This window comes from Meles meles, chromosome 19 (genome assembly GCF_922984935.1).
Source record: "Meles meles chromosome 19, mMelMel3.1 paternal haplotype, whole genome shotgun sequence".
NCBI classification, from domain to species: Eukaryota; Metazoa; Chordata; class Mammalia; order Carnivora; family Mustelidae; genus Meles; species Meles meles.
Window position 1 is genome coordinate 59561391 of NC_060084.1, and position 19739 is coordinate 59581129.

Sequence of the window (19739 nt, forward strand, 5' to 3'; positions counted from 1 at the left end):
ATCCTTTAATAGTAGGTAACTACACCTGCAGTAACCAACAATTCCAGGACCTCAGTGGCTCAACACAATACAGATGTCTTTTGTGCTCATGTCACAGCATGAAGTGGTCAAGTGACACTCCTTCCAGAAGGCGGTCCTTGATTCAGGGACTCAGGCTCCTTCTATCAGGTCTCAGCTATTCCTTACATCCTCCTCAGAATTTTCTGCGGAATCTCCTCTGTCCAGCTAGCTGATGAAACAAGCAAAAAATGATGTAGGCCATTTCATGTTTTCCATCACTTCTGTCCACATTCCATTAGCCAGAACTCCATCGCATAGCTCCGTGTAACTGCTGGAAGCCCGAGAAATGTAGGTTTGTGAGAAGAGAAAAGGGGATTTGGGGGCATTTTAGTCCATCTGTACATGGGACCCAGAATGTCCCTTCTATACTGAGGTTCATCTTGGCAGCACTCAGGATCCAGTAGAGTCCATCATACTTGGATTGAACTCCCCATACCCCTTACACACTCGAGTTCTTCCCAGCATGAAGTCCCCAGCTTTTTTTTTTTTAAAGATTTTATTTATTTATTTGACAGACAGAGATCACAAGTAGGCAGAGAGGCAGGCAGAGAGAGGGGAGGAAGCAGGCTCCCTGCTGAGCAGAGAGCCTGATGCGGGACTCGATCCCAGGACCCTGAGATCATGACCTGAGCCGAAGGCAGAGGCTTTAACCCACTGAGCCACCGAGGCGCCCCATAAAGTCCCCAGCTTTGACTGGGCTCAGAGGCTCCTGTACTCCTGGCCTTCCCAGTAGCCACTGAACTCCTTGCACAAGGAGGCAAGGGCAGGTGGCGCAGATGCAGTGCCCATCCCTCCTGCATCCGGGATGGGGGGTGGCACCCAACTCCACAGGATCTGGAGCAACCCAGAGTGCAGCAGATGTGAAGTGCTCAGCCTGGGCCAGGCACACACTAAAGGGACTGTCTGGGAATGGAGAGCCAAGCACTTCTTTACCCCACAGGATGAACAGGAGCCTCCGACTAGGAGACACAAAGTGAAGGGGTATTTGCAGGGAATTTGCTGCCGGATCAAAAGGCCATGCCTGGGAACCCTTTGGAAGTATATGAGGCTCAGGCCCCAGACTCAATGATGAGCCCAGCTCTGCCCTCCCGCCAGGGGGCTCTGGCTGAGCCACGTGGCCTCTCCAGGGCCCTTTGCTATGAGGCCAGAGTTGCCCCTCCTCTCCCAGTTAGGGCAAGGATCAAATGGGGTGATTAAGGGTAGAGTGCCCAGCACAGTGCCTGGCATGTAGTAAGCGCACCCAAAGTGGAGAGCTGTAGGGGTGTCACTTTGGAATTAGTGCGGAGGATGGAGTGGGGAATCTGGAATCCGGTACAGACATAACTATATATATTGCTGTGAAAGAAGCATGTTGCTAGCTCCAGGCCTCTGGTGGACTCCCACCTATGTGGTGGCCACGGGGGATTGTGGCCGCACACTTGGTTCACACTCCTTGATTCCTCCCATGCAGCAGGAGATGGCATCCAGCCCGGAGTCCTCTGACAGAAGAGCACTGGCTGGATCACCGGCCTCGACTTGACATGATGAGGTCCCCACTTGCCAATCACAAGCCAGGCCAAGGCTGCCCGGGAATCCCTCCTCCTTCCAAGGGGAGCCCTCTGCATAGTGAGTAAGAACCACCCGGGGGCAGGGCAGGCAGAGGCCCTCCTCATGAAGCCCGGGGCCATCAGCCCCAGGAGGGTCACTGCAGAGTCCCTCTTCTGAAGCCCGGGGAGGCCAGAGAAGATTATCTCGAAAATCGAACGGAGGAGGCCGGGCCAAGCTACACTAATGGGTGCGCAAACACCCACAGGACACCAAAAACTCACGAAGTCCCTAGGGAAGTACAAGGAGAGGTCCTGGGGTCAAATGTCCCCTCCACCATTCCCTGCCTGTGCCGCCCCGGGGAGTCACGCCCCCGCCCCCGCTTCCCCCACTTTCCAGCCCACCCGGGAGGCGCAGCCGGACTCTCGAGAGCCCACGCGGCCGCCGGCTCACAGCGCGCTCCACGCGCGCCTTTATTAGCGCTTCGCCAGAGCCCCTCGCTGTGCGCGCACCCGCAAGGGCGCAGGACCGAGGGAGCGGGGGAAGCCTGCGGACGCAGCGAGTACCGAGGGAGGGTCGGGGAAGCCCGGCGCCGTTTCGCAGGCTCAGGAGGCGACGCGGCTCGCGTGCCGCTTGCGGTGCTCGTGGAGGTTGGAGCGCTGGCTGAAGGCGCGGCCGCACTGGGCGCACGCGTAGGGCCGCTCGCCCGTGTGCGTGCGCCGGTGGCGGACTAGGCTGCAGTTGCGCACGAAGCCCTTGCCGCAGTCTCGGCAGATGTAGGGCTTCTCGCCCGAGTGCAGGCGCTCGTGCTGGCGCAGCTCGGAGCAGCCGCGGAAGGTCTTGCCGCACTCGGGGCAGCCGTCGGGCCGCTCGCCGGTGTGTGCGCGCCGGTGCTGCTGCAGGCCCGAGCGGCCCTTGAAGGCTTTGTCGCACAGTGGGCAGGCGTAGGGCCTGGCGCCGCTGTGCGTGCGCGGATGGCGACTCAAGTTCGAGCGCTGGTTGAAGGCCTTGCCGCACTCCGGCCACGCGTAGGGCTTCTCGCCCGTGTGCACGCGCCGGTGCTCCACGAGGTGCGACAACAGGGCAAAGGCCTTGGCGCACTCTGCGCACTCGTATGGCTTCTGCCCGGCAACGGGCACCCGTGGAGGCCCCCGGGTCCCCTCGCCACAGTCCCCACAGGGCGGGCACCCTAAGAGGCAGGACCTCCGGGCCAGGGCCCGGCTGCAGCGGTGGTGCTCGGCGGAGTGCGTCTTCTGGTGGCGGTGGAGGCCGGAACACCGCACGAAGGCCTTGCCACACTGGGCGCACTCATAGGGTCGCTCGCGGGTGTGGATGCGCTCGTGCTGCAGCAGGCTCGAGGTGCGCACGAAGGCCTTGCCGCACTGGTCGCAGACGTAGAGCCGCTGCGCCGGGGGGTCGGGGGCACCGCAGCCGGGACCCGAGGCCTGACCACACCGAAGACACATTAAGGGGCCCTCGGCCGTCTGCGGCTGCTTGTCTGAGCCAAGGCGCTTGCCACACCGGGCACACAGGAGGGGCCCCTTTGCCATCCGCACCGTTTCCTGCGTGGCTGGCAGGGCCGTCCGGGTCAAGCCCTCGCGGCAACGGCAGGCCTGGGGCAGCTCCTTCAGGGGCTTCTGTTGAAAGAGGGTCACTTGCAGTGTCTTTGGGAAGGCCTGGGTGCCTGTGCACTGTTCTTGTGACCCATCCTCTCTGTGGACCTGGTACAGCAGCTGGCCTCCACAGTGACCACACACCAGGGGCTTCTCCTCCAGGGGTGTTCTGTGATGCTGTGCCAGGCAGCAGTTACGGCCAGAGGCCCTTGTATCGACTGGGCACCAGCAGGGGCCTTCCCCAGCATGTGGCCCCTGGGGAATGACTAGGTCAGGGTCCTGAGAGGAGGTGGGGTCACATGGCTCTTGTGCCAGGGGTCCCGCTCCTGCACTCTGGCAGGTCCCTGGACTGGGGCTCACACCAAGGCCCCAGCACCAGGAGTCCCTGCCTTGGTGAGCCGTCTTGCCGCCTGCTGTCCCTCCATGTAGGTCTCCCTCCTGAGAGGGGTGTCTCTTGGCCGGGTCCTCTGCCAGGGGCCTCCACGCCATCTTGGGCTTCTCCTCCTGGCCCCTGTCGGCTCCCTGGAGATCTGTCTTGGGGATGCCTCCCTGCCTGGAGTTCTGGGCCCGAGCCTCCATCCTGGGACCAGCCCCCAACAGTGTCCTGGCTGGAGGATCTGAAAGAGCAGAGGAGAAATGGAGGTTGGCAGTTCCCGGGAGGGGAGAAGTGAGAACTGCCAAAGAATGATGACCCCAGGACTGACGGGGTTGCCCCCACCTTTCCGTAGCCCAGGGAAGAAAGAAGAGAAATGACATCAGGCAGTGAGAACGCTGGAGCCTCCTGCCCTGACTCCTGACATCTGCCACAGTCTAAGATGTCACGGAGGCCCCAGAAAGCATCATCCCTCCTCTTCACCAGCTGCTGGAGCACCGTCATCCTTGACTTGGGACCTCGGCAGCCCCTCCCTTTAGCAAGACTTACTCAGCTGCCCACTTACTCAGCTGCCCACTCCCCAGAACCACGCTCCACTCCCAACCACCAACTTCCTGGCAGCACGCCCTACTGACTCCCTGCCTTGACCTGGCCCAACCCTCTTCACCTGCCATCAGCCACGTCTTCTGGGAGGTTCGAGGTGGGGCTCATCCGACAGCAGGGCTGGCCACCAGCTGTGCCCCTCACCACTTCTACCAAGCAACGTTAGTTCCCTCAGGTCTGGCAGCCTGAGAAACGGGCATGATAAATGTAACGTGAACAGCCGAACGTGGGGGCCCTGATCATTCCAGCGACGACCAACACCAAGAAGGCCCGATGCCTCCTGTTACTATTTCCAAATTCCACTGTGGCTGTTAATTTTCTATTACTGCTGTAACAAATTGCCACAAATTTAGGGGCTTAAAGCAATGCAAATTTATTAGCTCACAGGTCTGGAGAGAAGTCCTGAAGTCAGGTTTCAACAGTGTTGCTTTCTGGGGCGCCTGGGTGACTCAGTGGGTTAAAGCCTCTGCCTTCAGCTCAGGTCATGATCTCAGGATTCTGGGATCGAGCCCCGCATCGGGCTCTCTGCTCTGCAGGGAGACTGCTTCCTCCTCTCTCTCCCTGCCTGCCTCTCTGCCTACTTGTGATCTCTCTGTCAAATAAGTAAATAAAATCTTAAAAAACAGAACAAAACAAAATTAAAAACAAAAACAAAAAACAGTGTTGCTTCCTTCTGGAGGCTCAAAGCCTGGATCTGTTTGCTTGTCTTTTCCAGCTTCTAGAGGCCACCTACTTTCCTTGTCTCCTGGCCCTGTCTTCCATCTTCAGAGCCAGCAGTGAAACATCAGACTGCCCCTCCTGCCTCTTCTATACAAAGACACCGTGATCACATTGGGCCCACCATAAATAATCCAGGACGATCTCCTGCATCAGGATCCATTATCATACCTCCTGGTCCCTTTTGCTGTGTGAGTAACAGTCCCAGGTTCTGGGGACTTTGAGGGAAGGTGGGGGTGTTCTGCCTACCACAGGGCTTTTTCTGAGCTCTTTGGATGCTTTACTGGGAAAACGCGGTGTGTGAATCGAGATGCCACTTAGGTGAAACAAAACTGAATGTTTCCTCCGCAGTCCTGATGGATACATGAGCAGCTCAGAGCAGTCCCATCTGGGTGGGGGCCTGCTTGGCGGGAGACAGTGAAAACATGTAGAGTGGGGATGGGTGACTCTGATGTGCAGCAAACATACAGGGAGGGGTCAGGCTGAGAAGGCCCACCTGGGGGGTTGGAATATAGAAAGGAAAAGGACAAGGGACACCTGGGTGGCTCAGTTGGTGAAGTGTCTGCCTTCGGCTCAGCTCACGATCCCAGAGTCCTGGGATTGAGTCCCATGTCAGGCTCCCTGCCTGGCAGGGAGACTGCTTCTCCCTCTTCCTCTTGCCTGCTGCTCTCCCTGCTTGTTCTCTCTTTCTTATAATCTTTCAGGGGCGCCTGGGTGGCTCAGTGGATTAAAGCCTCTGCCTTTGGCTTGGGTCATGATACTGGAGTCCTGGGATCGAGCCCCGAATTGGGCTCTCTGCTCAGTGGGGAGCCTGCTTCCCCCTCTCTCTCTGCCTCTCTCTCTGCGTACTTGTGATCTCTCTGTCAAATAAATAAATAAAATGTTTTTAAAAAAACTTTCATTAACAGTGGACCTATCTTTTTTTAAAAGATTTTTATTTATTTATTTGACAGAGAGAGATAACAAGTAGGCAGAGAGGCAGGCAGAGAGAGAGGGGGAAGCAGGCTCCCGGCTGAGCAGAGAGCCTGATGAGGAGCTCCATCCCAGAACCCTGAGATCACGACGCCAGCCAAAGGCAGAGGCTTTAACCCACTGTGTCACCCAGGAGCTGCTTATTCTCTCTTTCTAATAAATAATTAAATAATCTTAAAAAAAAAGATAAGAAAGGAGAACTTGCATGTCGATTAGATTACTGATTAATGACAGTCACTAAAAGAGGACTAACCTGTTAAAGAGGCCATGGTAAGAATGAGAATTCTTCCTACATTCTTGTTACTTCCAGAACAAATATGGACCTGCCCAGCACAGCCTTTGGGGTCTGAATACGTGACCACAGTAAATCAACAGCTCACTGAGCATGACAGCTCAGGTTCTCGTCCTTTTGTTCTGTTCCCTTTTCTGTGCAAGGCAGATTATCCCTTTCTCAAAAGTTCCAGAAATTCTGGACACCTGGGTGGCTCAGTTGGTTAAGCATCTGACTCTTGATTTTGGTTCAGGTCTTGATCTCAGCGTTGTGAGACTGAGCCCTGCTTGGGCTCTGTGCAGTATGTGGAGCCTGCTTAAGATTCTCTCTTTCCCTCTGCCCTTCCCCACCTCTCTCCCTCTTAAAAAAAAAAAAAAAAAAAAAAAGTTTCAGAAATTTGAGTCTATTCAGTGAAATGTTTTTCACCAACTCTCCCTTGACCCACTGCTGTTTTCTGTCATTTTTGCAAATTTCTAACAAGCAGGTCCCTGGGGGCTACCAGTGGGTTGAAATAACATGACTTGGAACTAAAAAGAATCAGGAAGCATTTGGTCAAGTCTCTCTGCACGTTTTCAGCCAAGGACACTTCAGAGCAAGTGGACGTGGTTCTTTTCAGGACGGGGCTGCCAGCCGTCTCTGGTGGATTACATTGCCCTTGGACATCACAACCACAATGGCAGAAATCGCTTGACTTGGGAGTGACGATTAGACATGCTGAAGAGGTCAAAGAATCGCACACGTTCCCCAGATCACGAAGGGATCACGGCAGCCGCTTGGCCACTAGCACTCTGCTCTTCAGGCTGCTGCCTGCTGCAGTGTGGGACACTGAAGGGCCCGCATGAAGGGTGGTTTGTCTGGTCACAGGCTCAGCAAGTAAGCAGCTGGGGGCATGCTCCGAAGAAACAAAGGTGGCAATATGGACAGGACCACAAACACTGTGACCTGACGTTACTGACAGTCCTCACTCCAGTCACATGTAACTACCAACCCTCCTGTGAGTTTCAGGCCTATGTGAGTCTGGCCTTCAACCCAAGGTCGGTGAGGCCACCTTTCTCCAGCTGCGTCTCAAAGCCACTTAATGTCTGGGTAGACTAAGACTTCAAGGGCCACATTCAGGCCCAAAAGGAGATCAATCCTTGCTTGCTCTCTCTGGGTGGCACCGATGGGGGCTAGGGAATCCAACATCTTCCCCACTGCGGCAACTACCACTACGTGCCTTTGTTTCTCCACCTGACAATTTAGCCACCTAGAGCTTGAGACCCAAAGCAGAGGCGCTCAGAGCCCCCAGAGAGACTTCAAGCAAGCAGGAGGACATCTGGGCGACAGTGAACACAGGCATGTTGTACCCCCGTGGCAGACTGTCCATGCTGCCCTTATAGAGGGAGGCAGCAGGAAGACGCAAGGGGCACGTCTCTTTCCCAGACACTTGTGGATCTGAGTCCAAGGATATTCTCTCCAGGTAAGAAATGGCTACTACCCTATCCCGATACTACGTTTCTGCCTGTCTTCCCTGAGACTGGACTATGCAGCTCTCCAAAAACAGGCGTGGGGAACGACATGGGCTAACTAGGGAGCAAGCAGCTATGGGCTCCATGTGCCCACCTGTGCTGACTACCCTAACAGAAGGTGGACAGGAATCTAACCCGCAACGGACACCATGCCCAGGGTTGAAGGACCGTGACTAGGACCCACCTAGGGAAGGTCAAGGGATGAGCTTTCTCTGGAACTTGCAGCTTGCTGTGCAAATACAACAGACAAGCTGGGGGTCCAAGTTTCAGAAGGTGTCCCTTGTACACTGGCACTGGCAAAGCCGTTGTACTTTGTATGTTGGACCTACTGTGGGTAGACTGACCAGCCTCTTCCAGCTAAGTCTCCACACTCAGACTTTGTCCGAATGAGGACAGATGGGCAGGAAGACCTGGCAAAAAAGGCAATTGCACAACGCACTCCCAGGCAGCTAGTGGGAATGGAAAGTGATGCAACCAGCTTCTGTGGAAAACGGCCTGGCAGTTCCCCAAAAGGTGAAACACAGTGTCTCCACATGACACGGCAGCTCCACTCCTAAGTATCTCTCCGGGAGAAATGAAAACGGGCTGTCAAGCAAAAACTTGCACACGGATGTTCATTATAGCATTTTTCATAACAGCCAAAAGGTAGAAATAACCCAAATGTCCAAAAACTGGTGAATGGATGAACGAAATGTGGCTTGTCCACACCAGGGAATATTACTCAGCAACAAAATGGGATGAAATACTAACACATGGAAGGGCCTCAGAAAACATCACACTCAGTGAAAGAAGCCAGACACAAGAAGACCATGTGGTAAAATTCCATTTATGTGAAAAACCCAGAATAGGCAAATCCATAGACACAAAAGGTAGACTGGTGATTGCCAGGGGCTGAGGGAAGGAAGCATGGGAATGGGGAATAATGGTTTCATGAGTGTGCAGTTTCATTTTGAGGTGCTGGAAATGTTTTGGAATTAGACAATGGTTGCACTTAGTTGCACAGTAAATATAGTAAAAACTAAAATATGCTAATAACCAACCTCAACTGTATACTTCAAAATGGTTCATTTGGGGCGCCTGGGTGGCTCAGCGGGTTAAAGCCTCTGCCTTCAGCTCAGGTCATGATCCCAGGGTCCTGGGATCGAGCCCCGCATCAGGCTCTCTGCTTAGCGCAGAACCTGCTTCCTCCTCTCTCTCTCTCTGCCTGCCTCTCTGCCTACTTGTAATCTCTATCTGTCAAATAAATAAATCTTTAAAAAAAAAAAAAAAAAATGGTTCATTTATGTTACAGGAACTGTATCTCAAAAAACAACAAAGGAAAGCACCCACAGCACAAAGCATTCCTGCCTCGGGAGTGCGGCAGAGCCCCGGAGGTGAGCCTGCCCTGAAACACCCGGGACATCACTTCAGCCCTGGCCGGCCATAGGGACAGAAATGCATGGGATGGAGGGGTGTGTGTGTCTGTGTGTGTGTGTGTGTGTTTAACAATACTTTCATAATGAGAAAACTGCTAGGTAAAAATAAAATACTAACTTTTATTTAGTATATTGTAAAAGTGGATTGTATACCAAGCATAGTTTTCACATCAGAGGCTTAACCTTTGTGTTAACAGCATTCTCCCCTGTATCCAGACTTCTCTTCAACCAAGTGTCTCTTAAGCCACTCATCTCAAGGAGAAAACTCTTGGTAGGAAGCTAGACATACCTGCTGTGCCAATGGGCATCAAGCTGGGGCCCAGGGAAATGCTTCATGGTGTCTTGAGGCCCAGGGAACTGTCATCACTGATTTACGTCACTGATTCCCAGATGAGAAGCTGCGACTTGGCAAAGGTAAAGGCTGAGAGTTGGTGAAGGAGCTCACACCCCATTCTGTCTGACCATGGAGCTGTCCTCCATACCAGGCTAGCCACTGGCTCTCCACCACCACCCACGGTATTCACCTTTTGCCTCTCACAAGCCTCCCTTGCATCCCTGCTCCAGCTTCTGCCTCTAGGCATGCAGGCTCTGCAGGGTTCCTTGGTCTGCCTCCCCAAAGCCAGGCTGACCCCTTGCAGTGGCCAGGCACAGAGCTGTTGGGGAAGCCATAAGCACTGATATGGGAACAATCCTTTCTTTCCTTCTCATACAACTGTAACTCCAGGGTGAACTCTGGCTGCTCACAGAGAGGAGGGGGCCCCCACAGTGAGTGTTGAGCAGCAGGAAGGCAGGTACCCAGATTTCTGTGCATCAACCCCCGGGAAGAACCAGGACTTCTATAATCATACTTTCTAGAAGCCCCACAGCCAGGATCTGGCATGATACCAAGTTGCAATGCCCCAGATGTGAGGGACAGCAAGACCTGGGTGCCTGCCATGCCTCTGCCCCAGGGCTTCCAGTAAATGCTGTCCCTGCAGGGTCATGGTTGCTGGCCTCATATCCTGGATTGCACAAGACCTGGCAGCCAGAGCAGGACCTTGTGGAACTCTAATGACCTCTTGGAACCTCAGGGATCCAGAGGCCAAGGACCCACCAGAATGGGAGAACACATCTGGGGCAGCCTGACCAACCCAGAACAGCAATCACCATGGAATCAGTGGAGAAGGCAGAGAATGGGTGACCTGCAGTGTGATGTCACCCAGGACTGGGCAGGTTCTACCGAAGGAAGGTGTAGTGGACTGAATGGTGCCCCATCCCAAAAGCTACATATACACCCTAACCCCCAGAACCTGTGAAGGTGACTGACCTTAGTTGGGAAAGGATATTGCGATGAGATCATCACGCATTCCCTGGGTGGGGCCTAAATGCAATAACAAGAATCCTTGTAAGAGAAAGACAGACAAAGAGAGTGCAAGAGAAGAGGTGGAAGCCAGGACTGGAGCAATTGCAGCCACAACCCAAGTAACATCTGAAACCATCAGGTGCCATGACAATTGCATGGGATGGTCTCTGCCTCAGAGCTTTCAGGGCCTGGAGCCCTGATGATGTCTTACTTCAGACTCCCCGCCTCCAGAACTGAGAATAACTTTCTACTGTTTTAAGCCACCCAGTTGGTTGTAATCTGTTAAAACAGCCACAGAAAATTAATAGAGGGTGGTCTCACCCCTCATAGGATGAGTGGGTTTAGGTGTGGGGGCCCTTCTGATCTCTGGTGATGTCCAGTCTAATGACTGCTCAGCGCAGAGAGTCAGGTAAGACTGGGTGGTCCCAGGAAAAAGTAGCAGCTCCCACCTAGCAGGAAGAAACCCTGAACTCACAGAATGTGGGGACCAAGGGTCACCCATTAGCCATGTTCACAGGGCATCTCCCGACTGTCCCCAGACACCCGCTCCCATAGGCGGCTTCCTCGGCCCATCTACCGTGACAGAAACCTGCCTCCCGGCATCGGACACTGCAAGTGGAAGCTGCCACCCACGGCCGAGGCTGCCTCTCTTGCCCCGCTCCCGGCCTGCACCTTCAAACTATCCCACCCGTACCCGGAGGGCCTTCAGTCATGGACCTGGGACTGGAGGCTGAGCTCAGCAAGGGCTCCCAGGAGCGGGTCTCCCCGCTGCATGGCGGCCGTCCCAGCTGTTCTGGCAGTGCCTCCCCATCTGCCCCGGGTGAACTCGCCCCGCAGCCTGAGCGCTCTCCCAGCCTCTCGAACGCTCTCCGGGCTGCCCGGTGGACGGGGCAGGACACACAGTGGCACCGCCGGGCAAGCAGGAGGCTGAGCAGGGGACATAGCCCGCGCCAGCCCGGCAGAACCGCACGACAGCACGTGGGGAAAGGCTGGCAGGGCGACCGTCCTCCGCGTCTGGACACACCCCACTGTGGCCGAGGGCCTTCTGCCTCAGTGCGCGGCCCGGTGCGGCGGGCGCACCCCGAGGGCGGGCACGACTCCGCGCTGCGCCTGTCCTCCACGTGACGCGCCCAGCCGCGAGCCGCTTGGGGTCGGAGTCGGGGCCGTTCCAGGGCGCGAAAGAGAGGAGCGCGGACCAGAATGCACGAGGAGGAAAGCAGGGTTAGTGCGGGGACGAGCGACGCACGCAGGGCGGCGTGACAGTGGGGGAGGAGCGGCTCTCCGGCCTCCCGGCGACCGGAGCGGCGGAACCGGGACTGACGAGGAGCCGGCGCCTACACGCAAGCCGAGGCCGGCGGGCGGGCCGGGGGCGCCGGGAGGCCAGTGTCCGCCAGCAGGAGGCTCGGAGCTTGATTCTGAGAGCCGCGACGGTGGGGCCCGGGCCTGCTGCCTCCGCACGTGGAGCTCAGTGTCCACGCTCCGGTCGGCGCCCGCGGCAGCCTGAAGTGGAGCCGACAGGCCCGCCCGGAACTGAAGGCCCGGCCAGCGGTGGCCAGCCGGGACCCTGGGCGAGCGGACCGGAAACGCGCGAGGCAGGCCTCCGCCCAGAGCCCGCGGGCTGAAGGAGGGGGCAGGAGGCCGTGTAAGAGCGGGAACGCGCGCCGAGGGCCCGGAGGTCCCGGCCTCGCGGGTTGGAGTCGCGGGTACGCGCCGAACGCCACTTACTAACTCGGGGCAGCCCGCACGGTTCCCCTGGTCCCCGCCTCGCACGCGGCGCAGAACCTGCCACCCTCCGCCTTCGGGCCACCGCGGCGCTGAGGGATTGGAGCCTCTGTGAGAGAGCGTCGGAGCCCTCGCGGGGCCTGCTGGGAAACGTAGTCCGCCGTGCCTCGCGGCCCGACCCCTGGACTCCGGTTGTCATGGCAACCGCGGCCCTCGCCGGCCAGTCAGCGAGGTAGGGTTTTTGAGTGGTCGGCGAGGTGACGGCGTCCGGGACTGAATGGGGCGCTTCCGCCTGTCCCAGAAAGGCTCCGCCTTCCATCTCCGGAGGGAGGAAGAGTGGGGCTGAGGCTGGGGGCAGCCCCAGAAGAGCCCTCCCCGCACACACTGTCACCTACGGGGGCTCCAGGAGTGAGAACCGGGGTCCCCAGGGCACTGGAGAGAAAGTGGGGTTCCACACCAGGAATCCGTCTCCCTTGACTTGTCAGGTCGCTGGACTGGCCTCATGCCGAAGCCACAACCCTGGGAGCCTGTGCCCAGAAAACTGTCGCGCCTCCTGCCACCCCTTCACGCAAGTCCCTCTGCCGAGGGCGGTATCCCAGCACGGTGCTCCGCCAGGAGCTTGGCTTCACGACCCGTTTCTCCTGAAGTCCCAAGGCACTGGGGACTGGGAATCAGCCTCAGGGGCTCTTCACTGCGCAGCACCCTGGGCCGGAGCCTCCATCCTGGGGCTGGCCTTCGATTCAGAACCCTAGCAGCAAGATCTGGGAGAGCCAAAGAGAAATGGAGAGGCTGGCCGTTCCCAGGAGGGGAAAAGGGTGCAAAGGAAGCAAACCCCAGCAGCTGAGGAATCTTAGATAGCTTGAACAGATTTGCTAGTCTTGAAAGCTGTTAAAAGGTGGGAGACAGGGACGCCTGGGTGGCTCAGTTGGTTAAGCAGCTGCCTTCGGCTCAGGTCATGATCCTAGCGTCCTGGGATCGAGTCCCATATCGGGCTCCTTGCTCGGCAGGGAGCCTGCTTCTCCCTCTGCTTCTGCCTACCTCTCTGCCTACTTGTGATCTTTCTCTGTCTCTCTCTCTGACAAATAAATAAATAAAATCTTTAAAAAAAAAAAAAAAAGGTGGGAGACATAAAGAAGGCATTTCGGCAGGAACTGAAGGCAGCCAGCTCAGTGGGTGAGGTGATTGGGGAGGGGGTCACCTCTTTGTCTCTCTAGGCTCGGTTCCCCCTCTCCTCTCTTTCTGCTCTCACCTGTCTGACCACTGGCCTCCTGCTGATTTTGGCCTCTCTCTGACCTACCCTCATTACCAGCTGCCCTGTACATACTCCAGACTCTCCATGTGACAAGCTACACCCAACGCTAGCTGTTGGATGGCTGTGCCAGGCTGATGATGGGAACTATTGCTGGCCTGGGTTTAGAGTCCCACGCATGTGTGTGGTAGATAGAATAACGGACTCCCAAAGATGTCCACATTCTAATCCCTGCTCCTGGTGAATATGTTACCTCATATGGCAAAAGAGACTTTGCAGATGTAATTAAAAATCATGAGATAGGGACATTATCCTAGATTTTTCAGGGGTCCAATATAATCACAGTAGTCCTTACAAGAGGGTTGATGAGAGAGTTGAGAAGGAATTGTGATGATGGAAGCAGAGGTCAGCGTGGTGTAGTCACAAGACAGCGAATATGAGCAACCTTTAGGACCTGGGAACGGAGAACCTAGATTCTCCCCTGGAGTCTCCAGAAGGATTGCAGCCTGCCTACGCCTTGATTTTAGCTCCTAAATCTCACTGTGGAGTTCTGACCTCCAGAGGTATAAGAGAATAAGTATGGATTGTTTTAAACCACTAAGTTTGTAGTAATTTGTTACGGCAGCAGGCGGGAAAGGAACAGTCTCCATAAGGCACTGGGAGATCTCTGACATTTTCTAACCCATCTCCCTTTTGTCAGAGCAAGGGCAAGCCCAGAGCCTCTGTCTACAACATCATCAAGCACAGGTTAACCACAGTAGTCTGTTCAGGTATTTACACATGGAGTTCCTGTCTTCAGGCTGGTTTTACATTTTTGTTTGATGTTGTCAAGTTTCCCTATCAATAAGTGGATCTAAGCAAAAACAAATGAGTTTATATAAATCAGTGGTTCTCCGTAGTTTTTTGCCCCCTGAGGAACACTTGGCAATGTGTGGAGACATTTTTAGTTGTCACAACTGGGGTTGGGGCTGCTACTAGCATACAGTATTTAGAAGCCGGGGATACTGCTGAACATCCTAAAATGCACAGGACAGCCCCACCCCCCACCCCTGGACAAAAATGTCAGTAGTGCTGAAGTGAAGAAACCCTAGTGTAAAGAAAACCATGAAATACAGATGGCACATACAAGAGTCAAGATCATTTGGGGAAAATGGGAAAAGGCATGGGGACCTATGTGAAAAAAGCCACTTATGAAAGCAGATGTCACAGTATACTGTGTACCACATTTTTAAAAAGATTTTATTTATTTATTTGAAGACAGACAGAGATCACAAGTAGGCAGAGAGGCAGGCAGAGAGAGAAGGAAGCAGTTTCCGTGCTGACAGAGAGCCCAATGCGGGGCTCAATACCAGGACCCTGGGATCATGACCTGAGCCAAAGGCACACTGAGCCACCCAGGTGCCCCTGTATAACACATTTTTGCTGGTACAACTTATCAGCGATCCCCTTGCTCTAACACCTGGGCTGAATTATCTATCGCTGAGTAACAAAACACCCCTGAACCATTTTATTATGCTGTATGTGGAGACCAAGATTTGAGCAGTGCTCTATAGGAACTAGGGCCTCAAGTGGGGTAGCTCCAAAGCTAGAGATGGCTGGGGCAGTGTCTGGAGGCTGGCACATGGCAGAGTTCCATAAATGTCCGCTGACTGGACAACCCATTTTTTTTAAAAGATTTTATTTATTTATTTATTTGACAGAGAGAGATCACAAGTAGGCAGAGAGGCAGGCAGAGAGAGAGGAGGGAGCAGGCTCCCCGTGGAGCAGAGAGCCCAATGCGGGGCTCGATCCCAGGACCCTGAGATCATGACCTGAGCCGAAGGCAGCGGCTTAAGCCACTGAGCCACCCAGGCGCCCCTGGACAACCCATTTTATAAATTAATTAAAAGCAGCCACGATTTTCGGAGGGCTTGTTAGGCACCATCTGGCCCCATGTTAAGAATGTTACACGGATTGACTCATTTAGTCGTCACGCCATGTCTGGAAAAGCGGCGACATCCAGTCCACTTTACTGATGGATAAATGGGGGCTCAGAAAGAGGAAGTCAGGTGTGGCCCAATTTCTTTGCCTTCAGCTCTTCAGGAATCTGCAAATTTGAAAGCTCAGAATCACTGCAGGTCTTTCAGTGCAGATGCAGAGTCACCCAGAAAGAGACTGGAAACTCACAAACTCCAGGGGAGGTGGTTGCTTGTGTTACAACTTTACAGACGGGGAAACCAAGGCCCAGGCAGTAAGCAATGCACCTTCCTCTGTCAAGTGCTCTAAGTCCTAATGCCCTACCTGCCCCAACTGCAGCACCTGCCGCAGAAGCAGCGCGACTCCCTCTGCTCCCGCCCCCATCATGGGCGGGCTGAAGGGGAGGCCTGGGAAGTGCCCAGGCACTGGGTGCCTCCGGATTTTTTTTTTTTTTTTTAAGATTTAAGGAAGCAGGGTCCCCAGGGAGCAGAGACCCCAATTCGGGTCTCAATCCCAGGACTCCTGGGATCCCAGGATCATGACCTGAACCGAAGGCAGAGGCTTAACCCACTGAGCCACCCAGGCGCCCCTGCCTATGACTTTTTTTTTTTTTTTAAAGATTTTATTTATTTATTTGACAGAGAGAGATCACAAGTAGGCAGAGAGGCAGGCAGAGAGAGAGGAGGAAGCAGGCTCCCTGTGGAGCAGAGAGCCCGATGCGGGGCTCGATCCCAGGACCCTGAGATCATGACCTGAGCCGAAGGCAGCGGCTTAATCCACTGAGCCACCCAGGCGCCCCCCTGCCTATGACTTTTAACTCTTGTCTCCAGTCCTGCCATATCCTGATGCCTGACGCATGAATTGGGGATCAAGTCCCGCATTGGGCTCTCTGCTCGGCGGGGAGCCTGCATCCCCTTCTCTCTCTGCCTGCCTCTCTGCCTACTTGTGATCTATCTGAGAAAGAGAGAGATCACAAGTAGGCAGAGAGGCAGAGAGAGAGGGGGAAGCAGGCTCCCCGCCGAGCAGAGAGCCCAATGCAGGACTTGATCCCAGAACCCCAGGATCATGACCTGGGCAGAGGCTGAACCCACTGAGCCACCCAGCCACCCCAAATAAATAAATCTTAAAAAAAAAAAAAAAGACTCTGTTCCAAGGTTCTCAAATCCAACCCAGAAACTCATCTCCTCTATTCTTTATTCCCAAGTGCCCCAAATGAGGAGACAGGTCGGGATCTGATCTAGTATTGCCATCCCAGCCCTGTTGCCCCATCCCCACCTACAATTCCAGAGTCATCCTGAATATGTGGCTTTAATTTACAGCTGTGCAGACTGAAACTAGGGAGGGGGTTTAGGCTTGCCCACCCAGCATCTGGCCAAGTGGACTGGCCCAAGCACCTGCCTCTGCCTTAAAGTCTAGAATTCCCATTCTTGTAACAAGCATCCCAGCCAAACTACCTACCCGTGTAAGCCCAGCTTTACACATGCTGGTTGGTGGCCAGGACGTGGGGAGCCCTGGGTGGTCGGAAAGATCAACTTCTTGTCTGCCAAGAAATGTGGGAGAAGATAACAGCACCGCAGGAGTTGGAGAAGCAATAAATATCCTTGTTGTACCTCTCTGGGCCTCCATGACTATCTGTGAAATGAGGGAACCCACTTCAAACAGTTGCACTGAAGAGTAAGATCGGATTCCTGGATTCCTAGACTTCTAATGTCCACCTGGGAGCCTAGGGTCAGGCAGGGGCTTCCCTGGAGTGACCTCAGCTATGGAGTGGTCAGGAAGAAGGGCAGAGCAAGGTAAGGAGGTCTTCTGAACAGGTCTTAGGAATATGCCTAAAAATCCTGGGTGTGGAACTGGTGTCTGGTGGAGGGAGGACCAGCCACTCCAGGTCTGCCTGGAACCCAGAGTGGGAGCAGTGATTTGTATGAGGGACTAGGGAAGACTGGGCTATCCACCCCTCATTTATTCAGGTTACTCACAGGCAGATCGTGTGTGGCAGGCTCCGTGCTTGCAGCTGGGGATACAGCAGGGATTAAGCCACACAGTCTACCTTCACAGAGCAGTTAGGCAAATAGGGCAGAAGCTGGTCAGGGCTGGTGGGCCCAGAGTGGAAATGATGCACCAGGAAGTGAAGGTGGCCTCTAAAGAGACTTTCCATCCTTCAGGCTGAAGAACACAGTGCCAACATCCATAGACCCATGGAGTCAGCCTTCAGGTCTCCTCCATTGTGTCCTGGAGGTGGGGAGGCTGGACCACCCCATGCCTGGCATGGGGTATGCAAGGTGACACCCCCTCCAACCCTTTTCACATTATGGGGTTTTATGGCAGGAACTCCCTCCTGCTCTCCAGTGCACAGCAGGTCACTGTTTCAGGGTCTATAAAGGTGTGTATTTGGGGTACCTGGGTGGTTCAGTCAGTTAAGTGGGTGACTCCTGATTTTGGCTCAGGTCATGATCTCAGGGTCCTGGGATCAAGCCCTACATCAGGCTTCCCCCTTAGTCGGGTTGAGGAGTCTTTCTCTCCCTCAGCCCCTCCCCCCACTTGCTCATGCTCGCTCTCTAAAAGAAATAAATAAGATGTCTATTACCAAATGACAGTAGGCCAGTAGCCCAGGGCACAGGATCCAAACTGGCCTTGTCTCATTTTTTTTTTTTTTCCAGTTTTGTTTTGTTCAGTAGGCTCCATGCTCAACTCGGGGCTCAAACTCATGACCCTAAAATCTAAAGTCACATGCTCTACCAACTGAGCCAGCCAGCACCCCGATTCTGTTTTTACATCTGTGCTGAAGGGGGAAACTGTGGTTCAAGGGGGTGGGGCCCTCTCAGCTTTTGAGGAGAAAGAGGCAGGGTTGGAAGCCTCCCTTTGGATCCGGCTGAGTGTGCGGGCACTGTTACCTCTGCCTCTCTCAGCTTCCCTGCCACCCCCCCCCAAGCACCTTCCCAAGGACCTCCCCCAGGACAAGGGAGGGCCCCCAAGGAGCAGAGAGGGTCTGCCAGGACCAGGGAGGAGCCCATTTATCCCCTCCCCATCCCCCCACAGACCCCAGTGGTAGGTCCAAGGCTGCTGTTTGCACCTAACAGGGCAGAGTTCAGGGATAAGGGCCACAGGTTGCAGGGCCTGGGGGCCTTGGTGTCCAGATGCAGTTCCTGTATCCCCAGTGGCAGCCCAGGATCTAACCCCATGCTTGGGCCAGCTTCAGGGTGTATCCTTCTGAGTCCAAGGGGGGGAGCAGCAGCTCTTTCTGCCCAAGGTTCCTGTCCCCATGCTTTAATAAAAACGACTATTTTGGACCAAAACAAAACAAAAACCAAAAAAATCCAAAACCCAACTAAAAACCAAACAAAAAAAACCATCCAAGGGGGCACAGAGTCTCTGGTCTGAAACACTCCTGCAATGGGGTAGGGACAGGGGCTAGCCCTTAAAATCAGTGAAGCAGTACACACGTAAGGCGGATGCTGAGGACCTGCTATGAGCATGCTCAGAGAGTGGGCAAATGGGGTCACTGGGGACCTACAGAGGACCACTTACGTCAAGTGACTGGGCCCCTTGGGGTCTGGCTAGGGGGAGCATCCCCTTGGAGGCAGAGATAGGCACCAGGAGGTGAGGAGCCCCATGCAGTCCCGGAGAGAAACTCCACTAGAGACTGCCTCATTATCCTGCCAGCCAGCGTGGGTGAGCAGCCGCACTGTCGTTGCCTCTGGGGAGCCCACCAAGACTTAGTTCACGTCCCAGCTCGACTCCAGGGAGTAGGTTTAGGAGTCGCCAAACAATCAGGGTGTGTGAAGTTGCGGGCACAAGCTCTTCAGGAGAGCCACCGGGTCAGTGGGTGAGGCTACAGCGTGGCCGCGTCACGGTCACCAACGCCGACCCCCTGCACCCGTCCAGTGACGTCAGCATCAACACAGGATCCAGGTGCATCAAATAGAGTGGAGGCTGCCCCCCGCCTCCAGTCCACCTGTTGGGCACAGCTCCTGGCCCCATATCCAGGGTTCCTCCCCAACCTCCGCCCGCACACGATAAGAGGCGGCAGGAAGTGCAAGAGAGACGACAGGGGTACCCTGGCATAGGATGAAGAAAGCTCAAGCCAGAAAGGGTCGCGCCCTCTAAGAGGCTCAGCAACCCGAGCATGCCAGTGTGCGGTAGGCCGACCCGCGAGAGGGGCTAGCGCATGCACGTGGGAGCCACGGTCAGTGGAGGGCAGTCGTGACCACCATGCCCACTCCTCCTCTCCGAGCCTGCAGCTGCGCTTGTCTGTGAGGCAGCCGTGACCTGGACTAAGAATGAAGCCGCTACCGCACTCGAAACCCGCAGCAGGTGCAGCGTGAATTTAGCGGCCCAGGAGTGCGAAGAGCGCGAGCCTGATTTCTGCCCTCATTAGACATGGCGGCCTTGGCCTCAGAGAGATCTCTGCGCTCGT

General features: G+C 55.1%; 1 protein-coding gene across 1 annotated transcript; it reads right to left on the reverse strand.

Moving 5' to 3' along the window:
- Positions 1 to 704: 704 nt before the first annotated feature.
- On the reverse strand, positions 705 to 9419 carry ZNF837 (zinc finger protein 837). Its single transcript, XM_045987417.1, has 2 exons — positions 9346 to 9419; positions 705 to 3814 (listed from the first exon to the last, which is right to left on the reverse strand). The coding sequence occupies exons 1-2, from the start codon at positions 9362 to 9364 to the stop codon at positions 2190 to 2192; spliced, it is 1644 nt and encodes a 547-aa protein (XP_045843373.1). The 5' UTR covers positions 9365 to 9419; the 3' UTR covers positions 705 to 2189.
- Positions 9420 to 19739: the final 10320 nt, after the last annotated feature.